This window comes from Podarcis melisellensis, assembly GCF_964234715.1.
Source record: "Podarcis melisellensis genome assembly, chromosome: 9".
Classification (NCBI taxonomy): domain Eukaryota; kingdom Metazoa; phylum Chordata; class Lepidosauria; order Squamata; family Lacertidae; genus Podarcis; species Podarcis melisellensis.
Genome location: NC_138541.1, coordinates 34,643,238 through 34,666,191, shown reverse-complemented (window position 1 = coordinate 34,666,191; position 22,954 = coordinate 34,643,238). Strand labels below are relative to the sequence as shown.

The 22,954-nt window shown below is 42.2% G+C and overlaps 1 protein-coding gene across 2 annotated transcripts in view; it reads left to right on the top strand.

Annotated features, from left to right (window-relative positions):
* ELF2 (E74 like ETS transcription factor 2) overlaps positions 1 to 22,954 on the top strand; it is a 40,932-nt gene that overhangs the window by 2,253 nt on the left and 15,725 nt on the right. The window contains exons 2-3 of one of the 2 annotated variants that reach the window (XM_081926073.1): positions 12,036 to 12,267; positions 13,067 to 13,232. In XM_081926073.1, coding sequence (XP_081782199.1) covers positions 12,193 to 12,267; positions 13,067 to 13,232 — 241 coding nt within the window. In that variant the 5' untranslated portion in view covers positions 12,036 to 12,192. Of the gene's footprint in view, positions 1 to 12,035; positions 12,268 to 13,066; positions 13,233 to 22,356; positions 22,502 to 22,954 lie in introns of those variants that run through there. The other variant, XM_081926074.1, reaches the window with a different exon arrangement.

The following is a 22,954-nucleotide window of genomic DNA, read 5'->3' as shown; positions in this document are numbered from 1 at the left end:
CAAAATCATGTGTCAGCATGTGTATAAAATTGTATTGCTGAGGCTGATTTATCAAGCAATTACAGCAATTTTAAAAGAAACTTTAAGTCCAATTTTCTTGTCATTGTTCATGTGATTCACTTGTTTGCATCTTTTTCTGTCGCTCTTGTGTTTGTATCAGTATATGCTGTTCTTTTTTTAAAAAAATATTATTAGTTAAAACAAACCATTATGCACATTATCTGTATACCTTGAGCAGAAATGAACCATAAATTGAGTGTTGGATCCAGATTTACACTTGGGTCCCAACAAAAGCATTTAGTCATGGTATAATTCTTATTGAAATCAATGGAACTTGAATGCAGCCCAGCTTTTGGTACAGGAGTGGGACCCTTCTGTCTGGGGGAGCCATCTCTCTCCAGTCCTTGGGACTCTCCCTAGGTCATGCCTCTGACTGGCCCTGCTATTCAACCTCCCCAATTGCTTTACTTGATTGGAATGTGTCCTTGAACTGCGAGGAAGCTTACCGTACTTGTTTAGACGGGGTTGGAGAGAAAAGTTCATAGAAACCACTGACTTTTGTGCAGCTTGAATGCAGCTTAGTGTAAGGGTTGCATCTGTTATGCTACCCATTCCCCACCCCCACCCATGCAAGTTTGCCCACAGGGAAAAGAACCCCACTCTTGCTTCCGTAGATACCAGCTAAAATGATAACTTTTTCATCCCAACCACAACTGGTAGTAGCATGTACACAACTGGTGTGCATGTACATATGATGACCTTAAACAGAGAGTAGGACAAGAGTTCTATCTTTCTTCTGCTTCCTGATCTCTGTGGCTTTTGATACCATTGGCCATGGTTACCCTGCTAGACTGGCTCTGTGGCAGGGAATTGGGGGGTGGGGAGGTTGGCAGCGACACTGTATTAACAGTGATTCTGGTCCAACCTTCGGGACAACGTACTGGGAGAGTGCTTTTCAATCACTTGAAAGTTACACTCTGAGGTGCCACAGGACACTACAGTATTCTGTCTCCAGCACTGCTTAATGTCTGCATGAACCTGCTGCAAGTGGTCTTTGGAGTTTTTGGCCAAGATACCATCGGTATGTTGATAATACTAATCTCTGTTTCTCTATAACACCTGAATCAAGAAAGGCTGTGTGGGCCCTGGACTGGTGCCTGGATGCAGTGGTGGGAAGGATGAGGGGAAATAAATAGAGCTTGAATCCTAGCAAGGCAGAGGTATTGGTTGAGTGGCTCCTGTGGCTGAGAAATTGGACACTTGACTGGAGGGTTGCACTCTTCCTGAGGGAGCAGATAAGGTTTGGGGGTGTTTCTGGATCCAGTTTTGTCACTGGAGGCATAGGTAGCCTCCGTGGTTAGAAACACCCTTTACCAGTTGCAACTGGTGCAACTGGACTCTGGGAGAGCTTGACCACAGTAGTTGGATTGGATTGGATTACTACAATGCAGGCTATTGGAGCTTCCCTTGTGCTTGATCTGCAGTTAGTGCAAAGTGCTACAGCATTTTTTGTGGACAGGAGTGAGACCCTGACAGCATATAAATCTGTGCTGGTTACCTGTTGCTAAGTTCAAGGGTTACTATTAGGGTTGCCTTACTCTATATATGCTCACTGAACCACTATGATATGCAGAACTGACAATGTTAAAGGTGCCATGCAATACCTGTTCCACACTTGGATATTTTAGTGTGACCGCACCTACATTTGGAACTCTTTGCTTATGGACATCAGGTGCCTTTGTTATACTCTTTTTGGCACCTGCTTAAAACATATTTGTTTAGGGAAGCCTAATCAGACATGTGGAAATTATACACATTTTATCTATTTAGCCATTGTTGATTTTAATTCATCTTTTGAATGTTTTATATACTTGTTTGTAACTTTTTTTGCAAACAAATTTAATGTTTTTGTGAACCTCTTGGAGGGTTTTTTAAAATAAAAAAATCAAGCAGTGTGTCTATAGATACTGTACAATTTTCTGAATATTAAAGTAATAATCAGACAGTGTCTGACACTGAAATGCAATTCTCCTTGTGTTATATCCATACAGTTTTGCAATTGTCTTGAAATACATCTTTATTACATTGGTATATCATTGTGGCAGTATTCTTCAGTCTTAGCATACCCAAGACCGACCTTTAATCCCAACCTGTAATATGAGACCCAGTTTACATTATTTATTGCATATGTCTTTCTTTTTCTCTAGGATGATCAGGTGCAAATGAGAATAGCAGGGCTCCTGCAACTTTAACAGCTGTGTAGAAGGGGGAGATTCCAGCAGATGTACGGTAACTTGCAGGGATCAGAGATGCTGCACTGCTGAAATTATCTCTGCTCTGCAGCTGTTGGTGGTACAGGAGTCTGATAACTCTTATATTTGTTAAAAACTAAACAACAACAAAAAGGCAACAGTACAGGTGCCACTGGTACAAGCTGCCTTTGATTCCCGAACCACCAATCATCTGTAGGAATGAAAACAATAGCTATTAATTTGAATACCCTGCATTTAGAAATGAAAAACAGAAGACTGCAGTGGGCCTTAATTTTTTTATATAAAACCAAATCCAAATATCTATAGTCAACAGGCAGTACACTCTCTCTCTCTCTCTCTCTCTCTCTCTCTCTCTCTCTCTCTGTGTGTGTGTGTCTTTAAAGTTTCTGTGTGGTTAAGTTTGACCTTGTACGTGCAGGGTACATGCTGCTTTCAAGTTTTTACCAAAGATAAGGTACCGGTATATAGCTAATAATGATTCGACTTAACAAAAGAGCTAAAGTCCCACTGTCTTCAAAAAACAAGCTACTGTACTTAACTGTCTTTTGCGGAAGATGAATCTAAAGCAAGGGGAGGCAATGTTATTTCTATTGGTTTTATATAAACCTCAATGTCATTTTCTTTGTTTTTTTGCATGATAATTGTAGCCAGTTTGTCAGCTGGTCATTCTTGAGAAGTCATAATGATGTGTATATGGACTATGGACTTAATTTTAATTTACTCTTTGTTATTTCATTTACATTGTCTTTGTCAGAGATGTGAAATTTCTGGAGATTTTGAATGAGTGAACAAACTTGTGTTTTTTGTAGAAAAAACTTTCTATGTGGTAGTATCAAACCCTCTGTTTCTTATTTCAAGGATATGAAATTCATTGTTCATATTTTATGTAGTAGTTGCTACATAATACTACCTTGAAATATCTCGTTTGTTGTATTTATGGAATAAAGTATAATTTTTTTGGTGGTACAGTGCAATCCAGTTTAGCCCCTTTAAATCCCAGTTGTTTCAGAGGGACATAAAATCATTTAAATATTCCATGTATAAAACGTTTGTTTTATTTGAACACCTAGTTACAAATATACCCAGTGTTTGAAATATACCCAGTGTTTGAAATAGACCTGCACAAGGATGCCTCCTAACAGCCCCAAGCCTATGTATATTTATCCAGCAATAAGCCCTGCTTGGTCTGTAATCTCTGCACATTTACATGAGAGTAAGTTCAGTTGAGCATGGTGGTAGTTACTTCAGAGCAAAAATGCATGTCTTTTGCCAGCTGACAAATAGGAAAAAATAAAATGTGCAAATAGACACACTCATTACTGTGGTAAACAAAAAGGAAGGTCACATTTTTTTTGGCTCAGACTGTTGAGCAGAAATGAAAAAAAACCCTCTTTTTTCAAAGAGAAAAACAAAAATGGAACATCCACATAATGCATTTATGTAATTATATTATTTCCGCCCCCCCTACAGCTATGTACCTTCCAAGCTGGTATAACATGCATCTGATGAAGTGGACTTTAATCCACACATTTGTTAGTCTTTAGGGTACCACAAGACTCTTTGAAATTTTACTATAAATCATCAGTAATGATGAAAAAAGGGCTCTCTCCTACAGAAGCTCATGGCTTTGTTATTCTTTTGCTTTAGCACAGTAACAAAGCCACCCCTCTGAAAATAGCTATACCTTCATTCTGAAAGAAAAAATATTTCAGTGTTCTTTGTACCCGCTGCCTCACACAGTTGGACCATAAGGAAAAATGTGTGTTCTAACTTTTCTCATCCCTGTCTTGTTTTTAGTATCTTCCTCTACCAATGCAGATGAAAAGTTAAACCTAAAATATTATGCATATATTGATAGCAACACATTGTCATTATTGGTTCTGGTGATTACTGTCTTCCTGTGTAAAACAGGCTTCCACATCTTCAGATTGATGGGGGACTTATGGAGATGGTCCACCATTGGAGACTGACCCACTTGGGTCAACTTGGCTGTTTGGTTTAGTGAGGAGTAGTGTAAAATTAAACTTCCTGAGCATTGCTGTTGAAAGACTGGCTGAATCTGATGAAGCATGCAGTGGAGTCTGTTTGCAGGCCCAAGAGTTGAGTGATGTCAGCAATGAAATCTACCTTTTTGGCCACAATTATATCCCCTGAATCACATCCAGTGGGTTTCTTCTGGTTAGGGAAGGGTCTTCTATGCCAATAATGTTCTCTACCAAAAGGTGAGCCAGTGATGATCTCTGTCCTTTCTTAGTTCTATGCTGTGACTTGAATACAACAATTCTGTTAAGGGTACTGGTTGCCTGATACTGTGAAGGCCACCCCACATAACTTGACTCCCATGGATATTAAAGTCAGTTAGGAACAACCAATAGATTGTGTAATGTCTCCCTAGAGAGCAGGATAGTGAGCTATTAGTCCTTAAGAAGGTAGTGGTTTGTCACTTTCTCAAGAAGTCATCATTATTTGTATTTGGTTTTCTATGTAGGTTTGTGTCTCAAGCAGTACAGTTTAACTGTTTATGTTTATTATGAATAATGTCTAGATAAGTGGTTCCCAAATAGCTAAGTACTGTGGATGCCCTGTTTTTAAAAAGCCAAGCCATGGACCCCATATTTTTGAAAATTTTGAAATTTCTATGGTAGTTTTTGTTATATAAATGGTGCCACAGATCCCCTAGGTGGGTTACATGGACCATCAATTTGGAACCACTGGCCTAGATAATTTAATTTACAAGGCATCTCATAAACACAGGAAGTAAAATAATAAATATAGAAGTATGCAGTGGTGATTTAACTACCTTTAGACTTGTCTGCATCTAGCTTCCCTTTTCCTGGAGAAGCACTGGGTGTATGTGATTGCAGTAGGAGAGTATCTTCATCTTGAGGCAATGCAGGAGTGTTGATAGTAGTCAAATGCTCAGCAGCTTTTGGTGTTGCAGATGCTGCTAATTATGCTGTTTTGCAATGGCTTCAGTTCTTAAATGGGGTAATGAGTCTTTTTCTCCAGTGGTTCAAATCTTTTGTGTCTGTTAAATGCAGAATGTGGTTACTAGGGATGCTACCTCAGCCCTCTAGACATTTTGTTGCTCAGTCCCAAGTGGATTGGTGTTGGTTCTGATTTTGTTTGACATCCATATGAAACTATTGGGTGAGATAATTTGCAGTGTTGGAATGATGCATCATCAACAGGCTGACATCTAACACTATGTTTTAGTCACTGAACACCTAGGTGTTTCTATGTCTGTTCAGAATCAATGTCTGGAAGCAGTGCATAGTGGGTCAGGTGGAGGAGGGTACATAGTATGAAATTTAAACCAGATAACTCAGAGGTGGCGATAGTGATAGTATGTCTTTGGAGGGAGTAGCTTTTCCTATGATGACTTCCGGGTTGTAATTTTTCCATGGGTACAGCCTTGGAGTCTGGCAGGAGTTTTTGATCTGTGCCTAGTTTTTATATACAGGCAATTCCTTATTTGTGCACATTCAGTATTTGTGTGACTGCTGACATGTGTGCCATTTTCTGCACAGCAAGGGCACTTGTGTGTGTCCCGCTGATGTGCATGGTGCTTCTAAACGCAACCCATGCATAAACGAAAAGTTGCCTGTATTTCCAAGCAAACGTTAATATTACTTTTACTCTATTTCCCCTATAGAGTGTGTGATTTCTTAGTGGAATTTAATGGCTTATGCAAACAAGCCTATGCGAGTTACAAAAAGGAATTTAGTCTTCAAAAACTAGTCATGAATAATTTGATGTTGTTCCCACAAATGCTAATTACACTTACTGAGAGAACAGTTGTGTCTGACCTTGAGGGACTCACCTTGGGCTTTACATCACTTGGGGCAACCGGAAGCCATAAAAGGCATCTGATTTGTATCTCTTCTGCTTCAACAGATCTTGTGTAGTGTAAACAGTATGGAGCTTGATAACTTCAGTTCTTTTCCCTTTGAGGGTGTTGCTCAGGAAAGGCAGAGAGGAAAACGTCTTGTATGATATATTGACAAAATTCGATCGCTCAGTCACACTTCAGAAGAATCCAGGATATGGGTTAATAACCACTCTGAGTCCCAGCTGCAGGGATCCTTCCTTGCTAAGACTGAGACTAACTGTAGAGGAAGAAAAAGGAACAGCATGCTTTCCCAGCAGTATATGAAGTTGTCCCTCAGGCTAAGGAATCCAATAGGCTCTTGTATTCAGATCTTTACCTACCTACTGATAGTCTGATCGTATTCAAGTATACTAAAAAAAAAGTCAGTTTGAGTTCAATGGGGCTTACTCTGTGCATATCACATGCTAAGATTCCAGCATAGAAGCCACCTTCTCCAAGTTTCTTTCTGAGTAGCGTTTGGAAGCACATGTTTTTAAAATTGCTATTTCCTCTTTAGGAGCAGATTTTGCACAAATAAAGTGTAGCCATAACTATCTCCTCAGCTAATTATCCATGCAAACTATTAAGCAGTCCATTAAAAAGTTAAGCATGCCTTCAAAGAATCATCCTTTGTTGCTTCAGTCTTCCTGGCCTTACAACTCCAGTCATGCTATAGATAACTAGAGCTTCATTAACATGTGACCCCAAAATTTTGGGTCCTTTCCAAACTGATGCCAAAGTTTTGTGCTAGTTTTGTGCTGCCAATCCTACATTTTGTGCTGCCACCAAACTGAGTAATTGACACTCAAACTGGGGCCAAAAGGTTACCTCAAAATACATTACTGTATGTTCACATTAGGAGCTTAGAACACAGTGAGGTAATTTCCCCCACACTACATTTCAGGCCACATTTGCATGGTGGTGGTGGTGGTGGTCACATCAGAGATGGGGCAGATATGTTTTCACCCAACATGGATGATGATTTGGGTTCCCTAGCTGTTGCAACTTCCTCAGAACTCACATTAAGCTGTCACTTGTGCATGTGTGACAGCTGCTAGCATAGCTGTCAACTTTTCCCTTTTCTTGCGAGGAATCCTATCCGGAATAAGGGCATTTCTCTTTAAAAAAGGGAAACGTTGATAGCTATGGCTGCTAGAGTATTTCACATTACTGCTTGCTTCTCATTCAGTTTTCTAGCTGGATTAAAGCTGGTTTGAGATAAAACATATCAAACAACATTATTTGTTAATAAGCTACAGGATTGATATAAATTGTGGCGAATGTGAGAATGCAGCTTCAAAAACTAGCAGTTCGAATGCACTGTATTATTATAATATATTATAACATATACTATCAGATTTATTTTATGTTTAGTTGTTTCTCTTTCAAAGTAACGGAAAGTGACTTACATTAAAAGATGCATGTGGAAAAAACAGTAATGTGAACATATGCTAGCTGTAAGCATCTCTCTCTTGACTTCAAACATACTTCCCAGAGAATAGGTCATCTTTAGACACCTGATTAAGAAGATATGTACGTACCCAAATGGCAAAACTGTTGAGAACAAATTATCTGCTGGTTTTTGTGTGTGTGGCATTTTGTCAACTTCTGTTGCTGAGATAGCAAGTACCGTAATCTGGTTTTTTGTTGTGCTTGTTGTTGGTTTGGAAATTTGATCTATTTTAAAGTAGTATGTATTTTTTAAGAGTGAGAAAGCTATTGGAATATCAGGAAATGTGTGAATTTTATCTCTTTTCCCCCCTCCCATCTTACTATGTTTTTAGTAGAGGGAAAAGTTGTGTTATTATTTATTTATAAAAATATTTATATACTGGAGTATTGTAAAAATATATCACAGCAGTTTACAACAGTATAAAAACAAAATCGAACATTAACATCATAAAAAGTTAAAAGCAAATAAAAAGCAAAAAGAAATAAACAACAAGCATCAGTAGACCATTTTTGGGGATGTACCCTTAATTGCCTGACTAAGCTATTCCTGGCAAAATAGAAAAGTTTTCAGCAGGTGTTTAAAAGTTGGCATAGAAGGTACCTGCTGATATGAACAAAGATACTTACCGGTAAGTTGTACTCCCACTACCTTACAGCATGTGTCAGAGGAAGAGATCAAAACTATCAGCTTCCAGGTTTAAACTAACCACCACTTGCTACATAGACCTGCAATTAGTTTAAATTGTGGTTTATTCAAACAAAACAAGACAACAAAGCCTTGTAGAAACTTAAAGACTTTTGTGGACTTCATATGTACTTTATGCAGTGCTTTTTTCTGCAGGGGGGGACAACGACGCAGGGGTACGCATACCCCTAAACATTTTGTAAATCTTTGGACTTTTGTCCATTTACTGTATTTATTTTTCCAAATTTGAACTATAAAATGGGGATTTTCTTGAGTCAAAATGAGAGTACCCCTAAACATTTTCTTTTAGAAAAAAAGCACTGACTTTATGAAGTTTTATCCTGAGTTACAGGTAGGGTGTGTGAGTGTGTGTGTACACACACGCATACACACATCTCTGTGAGATTTTCTGGATGGAGATCGTAAACAGTGACGTCAGAGGAAAACAGAAATCATTCCCCACACCCTTTTGAAAGCAGTGACTCAGAGGCTGTCACAAAATGCAAGATTCAGTCAATCCCACTATTGTTTAATTCTGGGCAGTTTTCTGTTCAGAGTTTTACATACACAATTCTGCACTGTACTTAGGATTCAAACTTATGCAGGAAATTGTCATTGAAATTTGATGCTAAATGTTTGGTCATTAGAGTTGTTTATCAGTAACCCCTTCATTGCTTCCAGAAGTACACAGCTGTCGTGAGTTTGTCAGGAGTTTGTGGAGGTATGATGGAGAGTGTGGTCTGACCCTGAAGAGTGGGAGGAGCTTGAGGAGTGAAAGCTAGAGGACGCTGGAGAGGGTCCAAATAGGGTGGTGGTCATGGATTCTGAATCCCAAGAGACATCTGATCCAGCAGAGGGTCCCAATTGGTATGGGGGTTGAGAGCTGCACTTTGAGAGTTGCTCATGGAAACTCTCAGAAGTCCCTCCTGTTACCACTGGGACATGCACCTCCTTAGCTTTTGCTGCTGAGAAGCGCCTTCCAGTGCCTCCCCCTTCAGGGAAGGGAGCTAGGAATAAATATGGTGCCAAGCTGGCACCTTCCTCATCTCTGTCACGTAGAACACAGGGGCATCAGTGTTCACAAACCTCAGCTAGCCAGCCCAAGAGGAGGAATGCCCATTTGCTTGCCACGATAAATGATGTGCAGCAGGCATTCCTTTATTTAAAAGGAAGGTGTAGGGAGCTTGTTGCTTGCTGGTTCGATGTCTTAGCTCTTGCCTAGCAATGCCTTTGACTTCTCATGCAACTTCTGATCCTTGCAACTTGTCACTTTCCTTGTGTACCATTCTAATCTCAAAGCAGGACAAGAACCTTGCAAGGTGTTACGCTTTTTTGTTTCTGGTCTGGTGAGGGACGATACACACCAAATTCACTCTTTCCAGCTCTTAGCTAAAAGGCTCCTTTCAGCCGTTCTCCTTAAGTGCTTTTGATTTTCAGTTTAAAAATATTGAAGTTAAGATCTCAACATTCTGATTTGTAGTGAGCCCAAGGTGCTTTTTCAAAAAAGTTTAGTAACCAAAGAATTGTGCAAGATTACTTGTGCAAAGCAATAGGCTATGTCATTGCTACTCAAAGTGGTGGTCCATGGACCAGTGATGGTTCACGAGGCATTGGTTGCTGGTCCACAACAACTCCGCTGCCGCCCTGGCTGGATGGGACACTTCAGGGACCAAATATGATACTAGTCCCTGGCATATTGGGGTTGGGGGAAATGCCAGTCCACCACATCAGGTAGTCCAGTGCTTCTCAAACTATGTGTCTTCTCATACATACCCTCTAAAATGTATCACAGAGGAGCTACTTTATTCACAAGATGTGTTTGTAAACTAGAAAACATTTTGGGATGTGTAAACTAACTGGTCATTATATAGCAATGTTGAGGACTTCCCAAATAATTCATTATATCCAGATTTAATACAATTCTTGTTGTTGAATTTTGTAGAAGGGCAGTCACCCCCATTAACTATATGCTTTTATTAATTTGTCAGATATGGAATCAACAATTGCAACAGTACACTATAAGTTCAAAATCTGGATCTTAATTGTATAGGAAGAAAGTGACTATGTGAAAGTGAGATAGAAAAGAGAAATATAGATACATGTTATTTGGGAGTTGGGGAACTGAACTGAAATAGTTCATTCTGATTAATGTATACTTGTGGAATTGTATAATACAGTATTCTTAAAATTAGTGAAATCTGTATACTTATCTAATCAACTGAAACATAGTTGTAAAATAATGTTTCCACACAGACATCATCATCATCATTATTATTTTGTTTTGTAAAGTAGGTGTCTGCTGTGGGGACATTGAGGGTGTCCATATGGAGGAGAAGCAGGATAGGTGATAGTCTTTACTAATTGTAGTATGTTTTATAACCCTGAATTCCCTTAAGCAAGGAGTGTACATATACAGTGGTACCTCAGGTTACAGACGCTTCAGGTTACAGACTCTGCTAACCCAGAAATAGTACCTCGTGTTAAGAACTTTGCTTCCGGATGAGAACAGAAATCGTGTGCCAGCAGCGCTGCGGCAGCGGGAGGCCCTATTAGCTAAAGTGGTACTTCAGGTTAAGAACAGTTTCAGGTAAAGAACAGACCTCCGGAATGAATTGAGTTCTTAACCTGAGGTACCACAGTACAACTTCATGCATGCTACCAAGGAATATGCCTGGCAGTAAAGGGTAGTGCACAGACACTAGCCCTGGGCCTGCTGTGACAGGAAATTGTCTTGCACAGCATGCTTCTCCTCTAGTCAACACAGTAAACTGTCAGATTGGACAACAGTGGGAAGGATGTGCTAACAGGCTTCCTGGGAGCCTCTTGGTCATCACCTTTAATTGCTTCAGCAGCAAGAAACAACTAGCTTCTGCTCCTGAAGCAAGTAGGTGAGGAGAATTGGGTTCAGAATAAATTCCTATTTCACCTGCTCTTTCTGAGCCCAGGTTTGCTTTCCCTGTTCCTTTTTAATACAGAGGAGACAGCCTCTCTTTGCTGCTGACGCAGTTGCAATGGGGGTGGCGGGGATTTGTGTTGGGAGTCCTTTATCCTTCCCTTTTGTAAATGACAATCTTTGTAACTAGAATTTCATTGAAGACAGTGTGGTTGGTATTAAAGTATTTTAAAAATATGTAAGAATATAGGGGAAACCTTATGAAGTATATCAGTAGTAGATCCAGCTCAGCGCTCTACACTGAGCAGTAGCTAGATAAGATTGCTTGGTTTCATGTGCACAGGATATGAATAATTTGGCATTTATTTATTGAAAAGTCTGTAGGTCAGGTTGCAGCTACTGTATGACTTTAATAAAAGCAACAATTTATGAATATGTAGCTCCTGAAATAATAACAAAGCATGAAAAACGTAAGCTAAACAAGGGTAGCTGAAAATTGAAGTAATTCTTGTATAGTTAAACTTATTGCAAGGGAATGAGTTCTCCACATAAGTATGAACTTTGGAACTGTCATGTGATGGCAAACAGATGCAGGCTTCCGCATCCTTGTGCCCTCCAGGTTCAACTCCCATCATCCCTGACCTTTGGCCATGCTGGCTGTGGCTGATGGGACTTCTTGTCCAAAACATATGGAGGCCACCAGATTAGGGAAGGCTACGTTTTACAAATGACAGCTGTATTATTTGATCATATTAGTGTCAACCAATGCCCTATTTTTATGTACAGTTGTAACACATTTCTATAAGCAATAGCATTAAAAATAGTTGCATATACCAATGTTTTTTATGCTCCCTCTTGCAGGATTTGTGGCACCAGAAGGGAAGAAGGTTGATTTTGCAAAGATTCTACTCGGTTTACGAAGTTCCTGTATCTCAAGCTTTCTGTGTTACCAGTTAACATCATTGAGAAGATTTACATATTTTGCTACTAGCCTTCTAATCTTCCCAGGGAATGCACCATGACATCAGCAGCAGTTGACAGTGGAGGCTCAGGTCTTGAGTTTGACAGCAATGGAGTACAAATTCAAGGCCAGGTCAGAAAATGATGTACAACCTTTCTTCATGTGATCTTTGTAAATGCTAATTGTGGATACAAATGAAACATGTAATGGGAGAGGATCATGCCCTAGTTCATGCTCAGGGAGAAAAGAGAACTGTTGTGTCAGATAGATTACAGGTTTTGACTTGGGGGAATGTGCCTCAGAGGATTTATTTGAATGTAAGTGCTAGATTCATTAAAATAACTTGGTATTTAGAACAGTTTCTGAAGCCATATGCGGGCTATGAGAATTGCTGCAGTTTTTGAAAAACAAGAACTTGCCTACCTTGCTTCCAAGATAAGTTGGTAATTACACACATCTGTTAAAAACATTCAAATACGTGGGCAAGGTAAAGGAATGAGCAGTGATGAAAAGCCCAGATCTGAGCTACATGTTTATCACATTGAAACTGATAGGACTTTAAATTGTGCAACTTTGGACTAAACCCTTAATGTCATTTCTAGTTATTTCTGTAATAATATATCTTGGTAAGTGCCAAAGTTCATGGAAATGATAGGCTGCTTGTTAATTAAATGCAACAATGTTTGCATACTGTGGCTCATGGTGTGTTTCTGATGAGCTTTGCTTTAGTGGTTGATACATTGTATCTGTCTCTACATTGTATCCCTCTCTCCACCCCATTCTGCCTACAGATATACCTAAATTTATTTGTAATCCTTTAAATACATACTTTTTATTTAATATTCTATGAAAGACATCAAGTCAGTAAAGGGAAAATGGAAGGGATTATTTGGATTAGGATGGCAACACACTCTCTTACTGTGCTCTACAGGAGAATGAGCCAGTCTCTGAATATCCAGCAGTGATTGTAGAGCCAGTACCAAGTGCCAGAGTCGAACAAGGATATGCTGCACAGATCTTTGTTTATGATGATGAAACTTACCTTCTTCAAGATGTTGCAGAAGAACAGGAAATCGAGACAGAAACTGTGAAAACAGGTAAACCTCTTTTCTTACTTCCACTCCCTAAGGATGCAAACATTAATCAGCTGGTATGCATCACTACTGTTTTAATTGCACATGATGATTCCCCCTTCCATTTAATGGGAACAGCTAATGAAAAGGAGATGGGGAGGAGGCAGGTCTGTTGAAGGGGAATATATATATATATATATATATATATATATACACACAGTGGTGCCCCGCAAGACGAATGCCTCGCAAGACGAAAAACCCGCAAGACGAAAGGGTTTTTCGGTTTTTGCGATGCTTCGCTAGACAATTTTCCCTATGGGCTTGCATCTTTGCCCCCCCTGCCTGCCTAACCGGGGGCTTTTAAATCGCCCCGGGACTGTCCGGGGCGATTTAAAAGCCCCCGGACGGCTTTTGAAGGCAGGCGGGGGGGAGCAAAGACTTTTGCCCCCCGCCCACCTTGGGAAGAGGTCCTGGACCTCTTCCCAAGGCGGGCGGGGGGCAAAAGTCTTTGCTCCCCCCTGCCTGCCTTTCCGGGGGCTTTTAAATCGCCCCGGGACAGCTGAGAATTCCTCCGCTGTTCCGGGGCGATTTTAAAATGCTGGCGGGCGGCAGCGCTGCCGCCCGCCAGCATTTTAAGATCGCCCAGGGACAGCGGAAAAGTCCTTCGCTGTCCCTGGGCGATCTTAAAATGCTGGCGGGCGGCAGCGAAGGCTTCGCTGCTGCCCGCCAGCATTTTAAAAGCCCCCAGGACTGTCCCGGGAAGGCAGGCGGGGGGGGGGGGGAAGCAAAGACTTTCGCCCCCGCCAGCCTTCAGCAGAGGTCGGGGGACAGACTGTCCCCAGACCTGGTCTGAAGGTGGTTCGGTTTCCATAGGAACGCATTAATTGATTTTTAATGCATTCCTATGGGAAACCGTGCTTCGCAAGACGAAAAACTCGCAAGACGAAAAGACTTGCGGAACGAATTAATTTCGTCTTGCGAGGCACCACTGTATATGCTCAATCAAGTAACATCATTATTATATCATTTTACAGTGCAAGTAAATTATATGGATACAGGGTATCATTCCAAATGATAGCCAAAATGGAATATGTAATATTCATTAATGTGATGGGGTTCCAGCTTTTTCAAAGCAATCTGAGTTTGGCAGTACTATACTCTCCCTCCTTTGCCAGTTACCATTTCTGCTGCAATTAGTAGATCAACTGCCATTTCCAAATCTGATTCAGGAACTACCGTATTTTTCGCACCATAGGACGCACTTTTTCCCCTCCAAAAATGAAGGGGAAATGTGTGTGCGTCCTATGGTGCGAATGCAGGCTTTCGCTGAAGCCTGGAGAGCGAGAGGGGTCAGTGCGCACCGACCCCTCTCGCTCTCCAGGCTTCAGGAGAGCCCCACCGCCAGCACCACAAGCTCGGGGGACAGCGGGGAGACGGAACGCCGCCATCCCGCTGTCCCCCAACTTGGTTAGAAGGCTGGCGGGGGGAGAAGCCTGCTCCTCCCCGTCGCCAGCCCCGCAAACTCGGGGGACAGCGGGAGAGGTGCAGCGCGCTCTTCCCGCTGTCTCCCAACTTGGCTAGAAGGCTGGCGGTGGGGAGAAGCTGGCTCCTCCCCGTCGCCAGCCCCGCAAACTCGGGGGAGAGCGGGAGAGGCGCAGCACGCCCTTCCTGCTGTCCCCTGACTTGGCTAGAAGGCTGGCGGGGGGGAGAAGCCTGCTCCTCCCCGTCGCCAGCCCCGCAAACTCGGGGACAGCGCTGGGCTCCCGCTGCTTGCGGAGAGTTGCCTGCATGCTGAAGCCTGCGCGCGCTGAGCTCAGCGCGTCCAGGCTTCGCGGACCTCTCCGCAAGCAGCGGGAGCGCTCCCACGGCTTGCGGAGACTTGCCTGTTTGGGGGCTGGGGTCGGGGGAAGCTCGAGCTTCCCCCGTCCCAGCCCTGCGCCTGGGGGGGAAATAATTTTTTCCCCTTTATTTCCCCCCCAAAAAACCTGGGTGCGCCCTATGGTCCGGTGCGCCCTATGGTACGAAAAATACGGTATACCTTTGAAATAATTCAATAATAATACATTTAGTAGAAAATATTCTGGCTTTAGGCTTGTTGCTCTGCATATTGCACAAATGTGCTAACTTATCTTTCCTGTATAAAATCTGAATAAGCTTAGGATATGCTTTTCTTTACAGTTTGTATACCAGTCCAGTAGATAGCTTGTCTCTTAGGGTAAGATTATGAGGTTTCCCTTTTAATAATGGAAACATGGAAACAATGGCTATCTAGCCAACAGTTCTCATTTAATCAGTGTCAATATGGTTCAACCTGCTTTTGGAGGAGGGCAAGGGAAGGGGAAGTGGAAAACTAGTTGGTGTTACTATGGTAGGAACTACTTCACATTCCCTTATGACACGAAATGAAAATGTCAAATATTAACTCTTAACTATGAGTGGAGATTTGCACTTTTATAAAGTAAGTGCTAAAATGCTGTTTCCTTTGGTATCTTCAATACACCTTCATTTATGCTTTTCAATGTGTAAGCAAGACTTAAATTAATAACGCAATGTATTGGTTAAAAGCAAGGCAGTGAATTTATTAGGACTATAAACTAAATTGTAACAAGATATTTTTAATCTTCATTGCTCTCTGATAGATTTTTAGCACTGTAAATATACTTTATGGAGACGAAAGTTCCACTGGCATTTGTGGCTTTATTTCTATATTATGCTTCTGTTTTAAATGTGCTAAAAGACTAGTGTACTCATAGAAAGTATAGCTGGCTTATAAATCTATTTTGACTTAGTACAATGAGTAAATAAATCTGCATTTATTTATTCATGAGTGAATTTATAAATTGCCAGCATTTAAAAAATTGTGTAACAATGTACAATAAAATTCTTATAACATCATAAAATACAAAACAAATGACCAACACTGAATCAAATTATTTATAAATGCTTAACCAAAGAAATGCAGGTGTAATGAAATATCAAGAATATAGGTACCTGTCTGATTTCAATTAGAACAGTGTTTTATAGTACTGATGCCACTATGCTAAAACTTTTTGTAGAAATGAAATGTTTAGGTTAATTAGTGATAACTGGAACAGTCAGGAAGGAGTCTCCAAGTGACTTCTGTAATCTGAGTGGTGTGTAAGGTACAAGGTGCTTTTTCAGGTAACTTGGATCTAGGTTGTTTAGGGATTTGTAAACTAACAGTAATACCTTGAGCTTAGCTTGGAAATGTATTGCCATTAGTAAGATTTGGATTTGTTCTAGTTCAACAAAGTACCAAAAATTTAATATCTGTTTAATTCCTTTCACTTAGCCGTGTGATTAGTTATGGTCTCTTGATAGAATAAAAACACGAGAATTGCTTGCTGGATCAGGCCAATGGCCCATCTGGTCCAGCATTCAGTTCTCACAGTGGCCAACCAGATGCTTGTGGGAAACCAGCAAGCAGGAAACAAGCAGAAGAGCACTCTTGCCTCCTGTGGTTTCCAGCATCTGGCATTCAGAAGCATTGCTTGTGGATCTTCACCAAAATGGCATACTCCAGATTCCACAATTAGGTGAGATTTGTAATTTACTCAAGATCCAGTGACAGTGGCGGACTTTGGGTATTATGGTGTCTTGTGCAAGGCCAAAATCCCACTCACAAAGGCGGGTAAAGAGGCACCCAGCTTTGAGAAGAAGGATCAAGTCACAGCCTCACACCTCCTTCCCAAAGTCCAGCGCCTTGCTTACCAGGATTTGAGCTGGCGTCCCCTTGGCTCAGCTCCCGGTGTGTGCGCACCACTCACACAGCCCTAAATCCACCCCTGCCAGCAAGCCTGGTCCCAGCCAACACTCTCCTCGTCCCATCATGCAACATGCCATACTTATTTCAAAAATTCTCGAGACATAAAGAGGAGCTTGTGATATGGTATGGAGAGGATGCTGCTAGAAATGAGGTAGAGAGAAAAATGGCTATATGAACTAGCCATGCACAACTCTAGATTGTGCCCTTGGACTGGAAGACAGAGGCAGCACACTTTTGAATACTAGTCATTAGGGAACAGCAGTGGGAAAGGGCTGTGGCGCTTGTCTCATTCCCATAGGTATCTGGTTGGCTAGTGTGGGAAACAGGATGCTAGACTAGATAGGTCTTTGGTCTGATACAACAGGGTTGGCCTTTAAAATCTCTCTCTTCCCGTCCCTAAAGTTCCATCACTTTAGTTCCTGCTTTGAGGTAAGCTAGTAAGAATCCTGAAAAACACGCTTGAAGGAAAATACTTCCTTCTATCTATAGTAGCTACTATTGTGCTTCACTTAGGTCAAATGGTGTCACCAATTTCTCAGAGTAGATTTCTTCTGCATGAAGCAAGGTTATAGGTTCTGACATAACTGTGGCCAGCGTTTAAAGAACTGCACACCCAAGAGAGCCTTTGAGCTTCTCAAGCAGCACTTCTGCATGCTGTATTGCAAATTTATTATGAAACTCAGAGGGAAATATCAAAAGTAGTTTGTGATTTGGCATGGAGTGGGTGGCTCTTTTTCAAAGGAATGCATTCCACTAGGTGTGTACAAATGGTATGCTTGGGATTTCTTTTTTTTCTATAGTAGGCTTTCTAAAAATAATTATGTTTGAACCTTAAGTGGGTTTATAAAAGTTCTTCCAAAAGTTAAAAATGTATTTGAACGTACTGTTTTATTGTATAGAATCATAGAATAACGGAGTTGGAAGGGATCCCAAGGGTCATCTATTCCAATCCTCTGTAGTGCAGGAATCCTGCCCACAGCCATCCCTACCTAGGTGGGCTTGAACTACCAACCTTCTGGTTAACAGCCAGATGCGCTGATCCACTGTGCCACTGGGGGCAATAAAGGAGTATTCTGTAGCACACGCCCAAAAGACATGTTCATATTAGAACATAGACAGTAAAAAAAATGTGAGACATTAAAACACAATCTGCTTTTAAGGTTTGAGAAACAATCTTTAAAAATTATATTAGTGTTTTCCTTTTTGAATACTGAACATAATCAAAGTAATGGCTTGATGCAGTGAAACATACCTGCCTACTTGAAGCTGTGGGCTTACATAGAACTGAGAATCATGTTCACAAACAGGCTGGCACCTTAAGACTAAAAGATGAGTTGAAGCTTTCATGGAAATCTTAATCAGGGAAGAATGAAGCGCTTTTGTGAGTTACAGGTATGGTTTGGATGCAGGGGATTGTAAACATTGAGGACAGAGGGAAATGAAATGCAGAAAGCAGATGGTGAAAATTGGCATGTATCATTGATAATACATTGACACAGACATTCTAACAATAATATGCCAATTAACACTTTTAGTGTGATAAAAATCCATTGTCCTGATTCAGCAATGAACTTCATGATGAATTGCAATTAATCAGATTCATGCTGCTGTTTTACTCCAGTATGGTCTCCTTAAAAATTAGTTATTAACTTTCCTGTGAAACTGAAGTGTTCCACCACTGGTTTTTTACTATTTCATTTCTGATTATGATTTGTCTTGATTTATTCTTTTGCATTCAAAGCTTTTCTGGATAATTTGAAATAATTGTGAGTAGAGCTTATTTAGAGGCTCAGAAGGCAAATATTTTTCTGACATACAAAACTTAGGCCCTTTACTTTTTTGCCATTGATATAATTGCTCCTGTCCTCTTCTCTGACTCCCTCTTTCATTTACAAGTCCTAGCAAAGAAAGTCGTAAGTTCAGGACAAGTAGTCAAGCATGTTTTTAACTTCTGTTATTTGGTTAATTTAATTTGAACATGGAACTTATTATTGGAACATTTGTTGGTCTGAGTGTAAATGAGCACACTTGATGCTTGAGTTGTTGCATAATAAATATAAATTCCAATTCTATTAGTATTTTGTGCTGAGGGCAAACTGTTATTTTAAATTCCTTTGTTGTCATCACTAATAAGAGGGTGTACATATTTCTCTTAAAGAATTCAGTGACTGTGATCCAGTGATCATGTGAGCTGAACTCAGCTCATGAAATTCTTCCACTGGAAGAAAGTGGTGGTGGGATGGCAGTTTTTGCTGTTATCCGAATAGGGAAACATTCTTCCTAAAGTGAAGTAAATGTAGTTTGCAGCTTCTTGGAACATGTCTTAAGGATATTATAGCATTTGGCTTCCTATTTGGGGAGGAGTTCATATGGAATGCAACTCTCTGCTTTCTCATTAATTGTGCCAGAATTGGTGTCAATTTGATATTTTCAGAACATTGAGATGGGAGTGGTGACTTATTTTTGGGATGCCATTCTTCTTCTGTGTTTTTCACACTGCATCAGAAATCCTCCCTGTGGCATAAACAAATTTTTACCTTTTTAAATGAATATTATTGCCACAGGGAGGTAGAAGACCTGCATGAATAATGGAGATCTAAAGCAGGAGCACCTCTTTTAGTTACCTCATGATGGGGGAATAAAATTGATCCAGAACAGTGTTGGTATGTATAGCTTTTTGGTAATATTTTACATAAATGAATAATGCATTTTTAAATCAGGGGTGGTATAGCTCTAGAAAAGCCCTTAATCCCTTTTAGTAAAAAGTGTTAACTTGTATATTCTAAAAGAAGCTTCTTTCTTTTTCAGATTACTACTTATACCACTATTATGGAAAGCTAATTTTATAACTACTTCAGACTTTCATTTGTTTGCCACTTACATAAACACAAATTTCAAATATCTTCCTCTGGATTTTTCAACTTCCTGTTTAAAAATAATAATGATTTTATGGCTGATGTAAATAATTGGTTGCCATCTGCAACATCAAATCAAACCTTGTAGTAGTGGACAGTTTACTGTATTATGTTTATGTATCAGGATCCTACTCTAAAGAATCCTTCAAGTTAATTTTTGGACTGCTGGTGAAATATGTGATTTAAACCCTTTAATCTGGAAATTTTGCTCTTCATGCCAATTTTGTTTCTTCACAGTCAAGATTTTTAAAATAGCATTACAGAAATATTTTTGTACCCTTGATCCTTGGAGAGCTCACTGCTGCATCAGTTCTCTCTGCCTCTTCTTGTTTCTGTACCATGGTAAACCAAGGTTTGGCTTAAAGTGTTCTTCAAAGTCAGACTAGTGGTTAACCTGTCTCCTTAATCAGGAGCTGTAGCCAAGGTTTCTTCAGTAACAAAACCTAGGTTTGACAACACACTAACCCAAACCTAGGTTAGTTGTCATGCTGTGCTAAGTTACAAGGACCAGGGAGGACAAAGTAACTGCTCCTTCCTCCCTGGAAGAGCACATGTTCTCACTAAACCATAGTTTGGCTTAGCTTTATGTGTGAATAGCACACCTGAGTGTGCTGATGCAAGTGAATTAGTTTATTATTTATTAAATCTATATGCTGCCCTTTCTCTCAGATGGGTCCAGGGCTGCAAACAATAAAGAAATAAAGACACTGGATTCTATCTTGATGACTGAAAAATTTTCAGGAAGCTGGAGTTCATGTCTCCAATTCTGGCCTCAGCTCTACCAAGCCACATTAGCACCAAATTTGTGCAGCTTAACTGCAACAGTCCTTCTGCCTGTTATTGAACACTTAAAAGTGTAGAACCAAATGGAATGGGACCATAAGGGAATGTAGCATCTTCCCAGGTTTTGTTGGTATAGATCTGTGGGTATTGCATCCTGTCTGCGGACAAACGGCGGCTCCCTCGACCTATAGAGCAAGATGAGCGCGCAACCCCCGAGTCTGCGACTGGACCTAACAGTCAGGGGTACCTTTACCTTTTTACCCCTGATTTAATCCTAATAAATAGAAGCAGGCAGCAGTACTGATAATAGCAGTGTGTATATAACCTCATAGCCTATGTTTCCTCTGAAATGTCATACTGATTTCAGTATCTTTCAGATAAATGTGATTTGGATCGCAGCTATCATCTGCTCTTGAGTTCTACTTGTTGCCGAATTTTGAGAAGTGGTTTTGTTTATAGAATGTCTATTAGTTATAATAGTTTGCCCTCTAATTTGGTTGTGATGTGCTTATGGCACATTGTTTATAGTACAGTATATGCTTATAAGAACATAGTTTAAAGAAAATAAATTGTGGGATAACCAATCACTTCCATTTCTGCCTGCATATTGCTGGTTGAAACTGGATCACAGAGAAGTTTGCCATTTGCAAGACAATTACTTGCATCCTAATGGACAAGGTGGGATTCATCAAGGGCAGTTTGACAAGGCCTCTGAAATGGAAGGGGGTGCGGAAATGATATTCCTCCTCTTTGGCAGCTCTGCTTATGAATAAACTTTGACCTTAAGGAAAACTACACAATATGGTTGAGATCCGGGCAGCAGTTGCTCCGTTGACAGGACCGAATGCATTTCAAGCAAATCCGGTCGGGTTGTCCAAAAAGACTTCGGGTGCCTTTGCCCTCTAATTTCAGAAGTCCTTTTAAGGCGGCCTTTTCGGGACTCCGCAGGAACCAATGCAAGGCTGCTGATCTCACCGGAGAGAACACGGGGCGCTATCTCCATTCCTCAAGCGGCACCTTGGAGAAAGAGAGAGAGGCCGTCGTTCAGCCCGGAGGGGGACGCGCGGGAGGCTGGCGAAGAAGCGGCAGAAGGAAAAGCGGCTCTGGAGGCGGCGTCGATTGCCTTGAGCCGCGGGCACCTCCTTTCTGTTGGCATCCCTGACACCTAGTTGCATGGAAGATAACGGAAGAGGCGAGAGATTTTGCCTTCCTCCAGCTGGACCTACTGAAGTAGGATCCCTCCGACCCAAGAAGAACGGCATCTCGTCGTGACTGCGGCGACCGACTCCTGTCCCTGCTATAGAATGGGAGAGCAGAAGAGGGAGGAGGGCGAGAGGGAGAGCGAGCGAGCGAGCGCCCGCCCGCCCGGCACTTCCTGTCTGCGAGGCTGGCGGCGGAAGGATCGTGTGCGCCCCGCTTGAGGAGGAAGCGCTGCTGCTGCTGCTTCGCCGCCGCCGCCGCCGTTGTTGCCGCTACACGCGCGGGGGGAGGGAGGGAAGGAAGGAAGCCGAGCGGAACCTTTTGCGTGGCTGGCTGGCCGGGCGCGGGAACGAGCGCGCGGAGATAGATCCGGCCGAGGCGCCCGTCGGGTTGGCTCGGCTCTTAACGCGTTCGGGGCGGGCGGGAGCGCGCACGCAGGCGCGCGCCGACCAGCCGCGGGGGCCCGCGCGCGCGCGCGGCCGAGCGCCAGGGAGCCCCTGCGGGTCAATGCGAAGCCGCCGCCGCCGCCGCTCGCTCCAGCGGCATAAACATGGCGACTTCCCTGCATGAGGGGCCCACGAACCAGCTCGACCTGCTCATCCGCGCCGGTAAGCGGCGCCGCGAAATGGCGGGGCGGGAGCGGGGTGCTTGGTAGAAGAGAAGGGAGGCGCTGGGGGTGGGGGGGGGGGGAGAGAAGCGAAGGGCGGGTGATGCGGAGGGAGGCGCGCACGCCGCTCGCTCGCTCTTCCCGGGGGCGGCACTGGCGCCGGAGTAATGGAGGAGGCGAATCCAGGAAGTGATCACCTTGGCGTGCTGGGCGCGTTAGCAACATGACTGCGCTGCGCCCGGGGCGAGCGGGCAGCGGTTGCGGGCGGCGTGCTTTGGGCGCTGCTGTTGCGGCGCCGCCGCCGCGCTTCTTTTTGCAGCCCGGGACCAGGAAGAGCGTGTGGCGATTGTTGCGCTTGTCCTCCCGCCAAGCAGCGAGCCACGCCGCGCTTCCCGAGCAGGGAGAGGCGGCTCCTCTTGCAGCGCCTTTCCTTCCTGGTCCCCAACAATTGTTC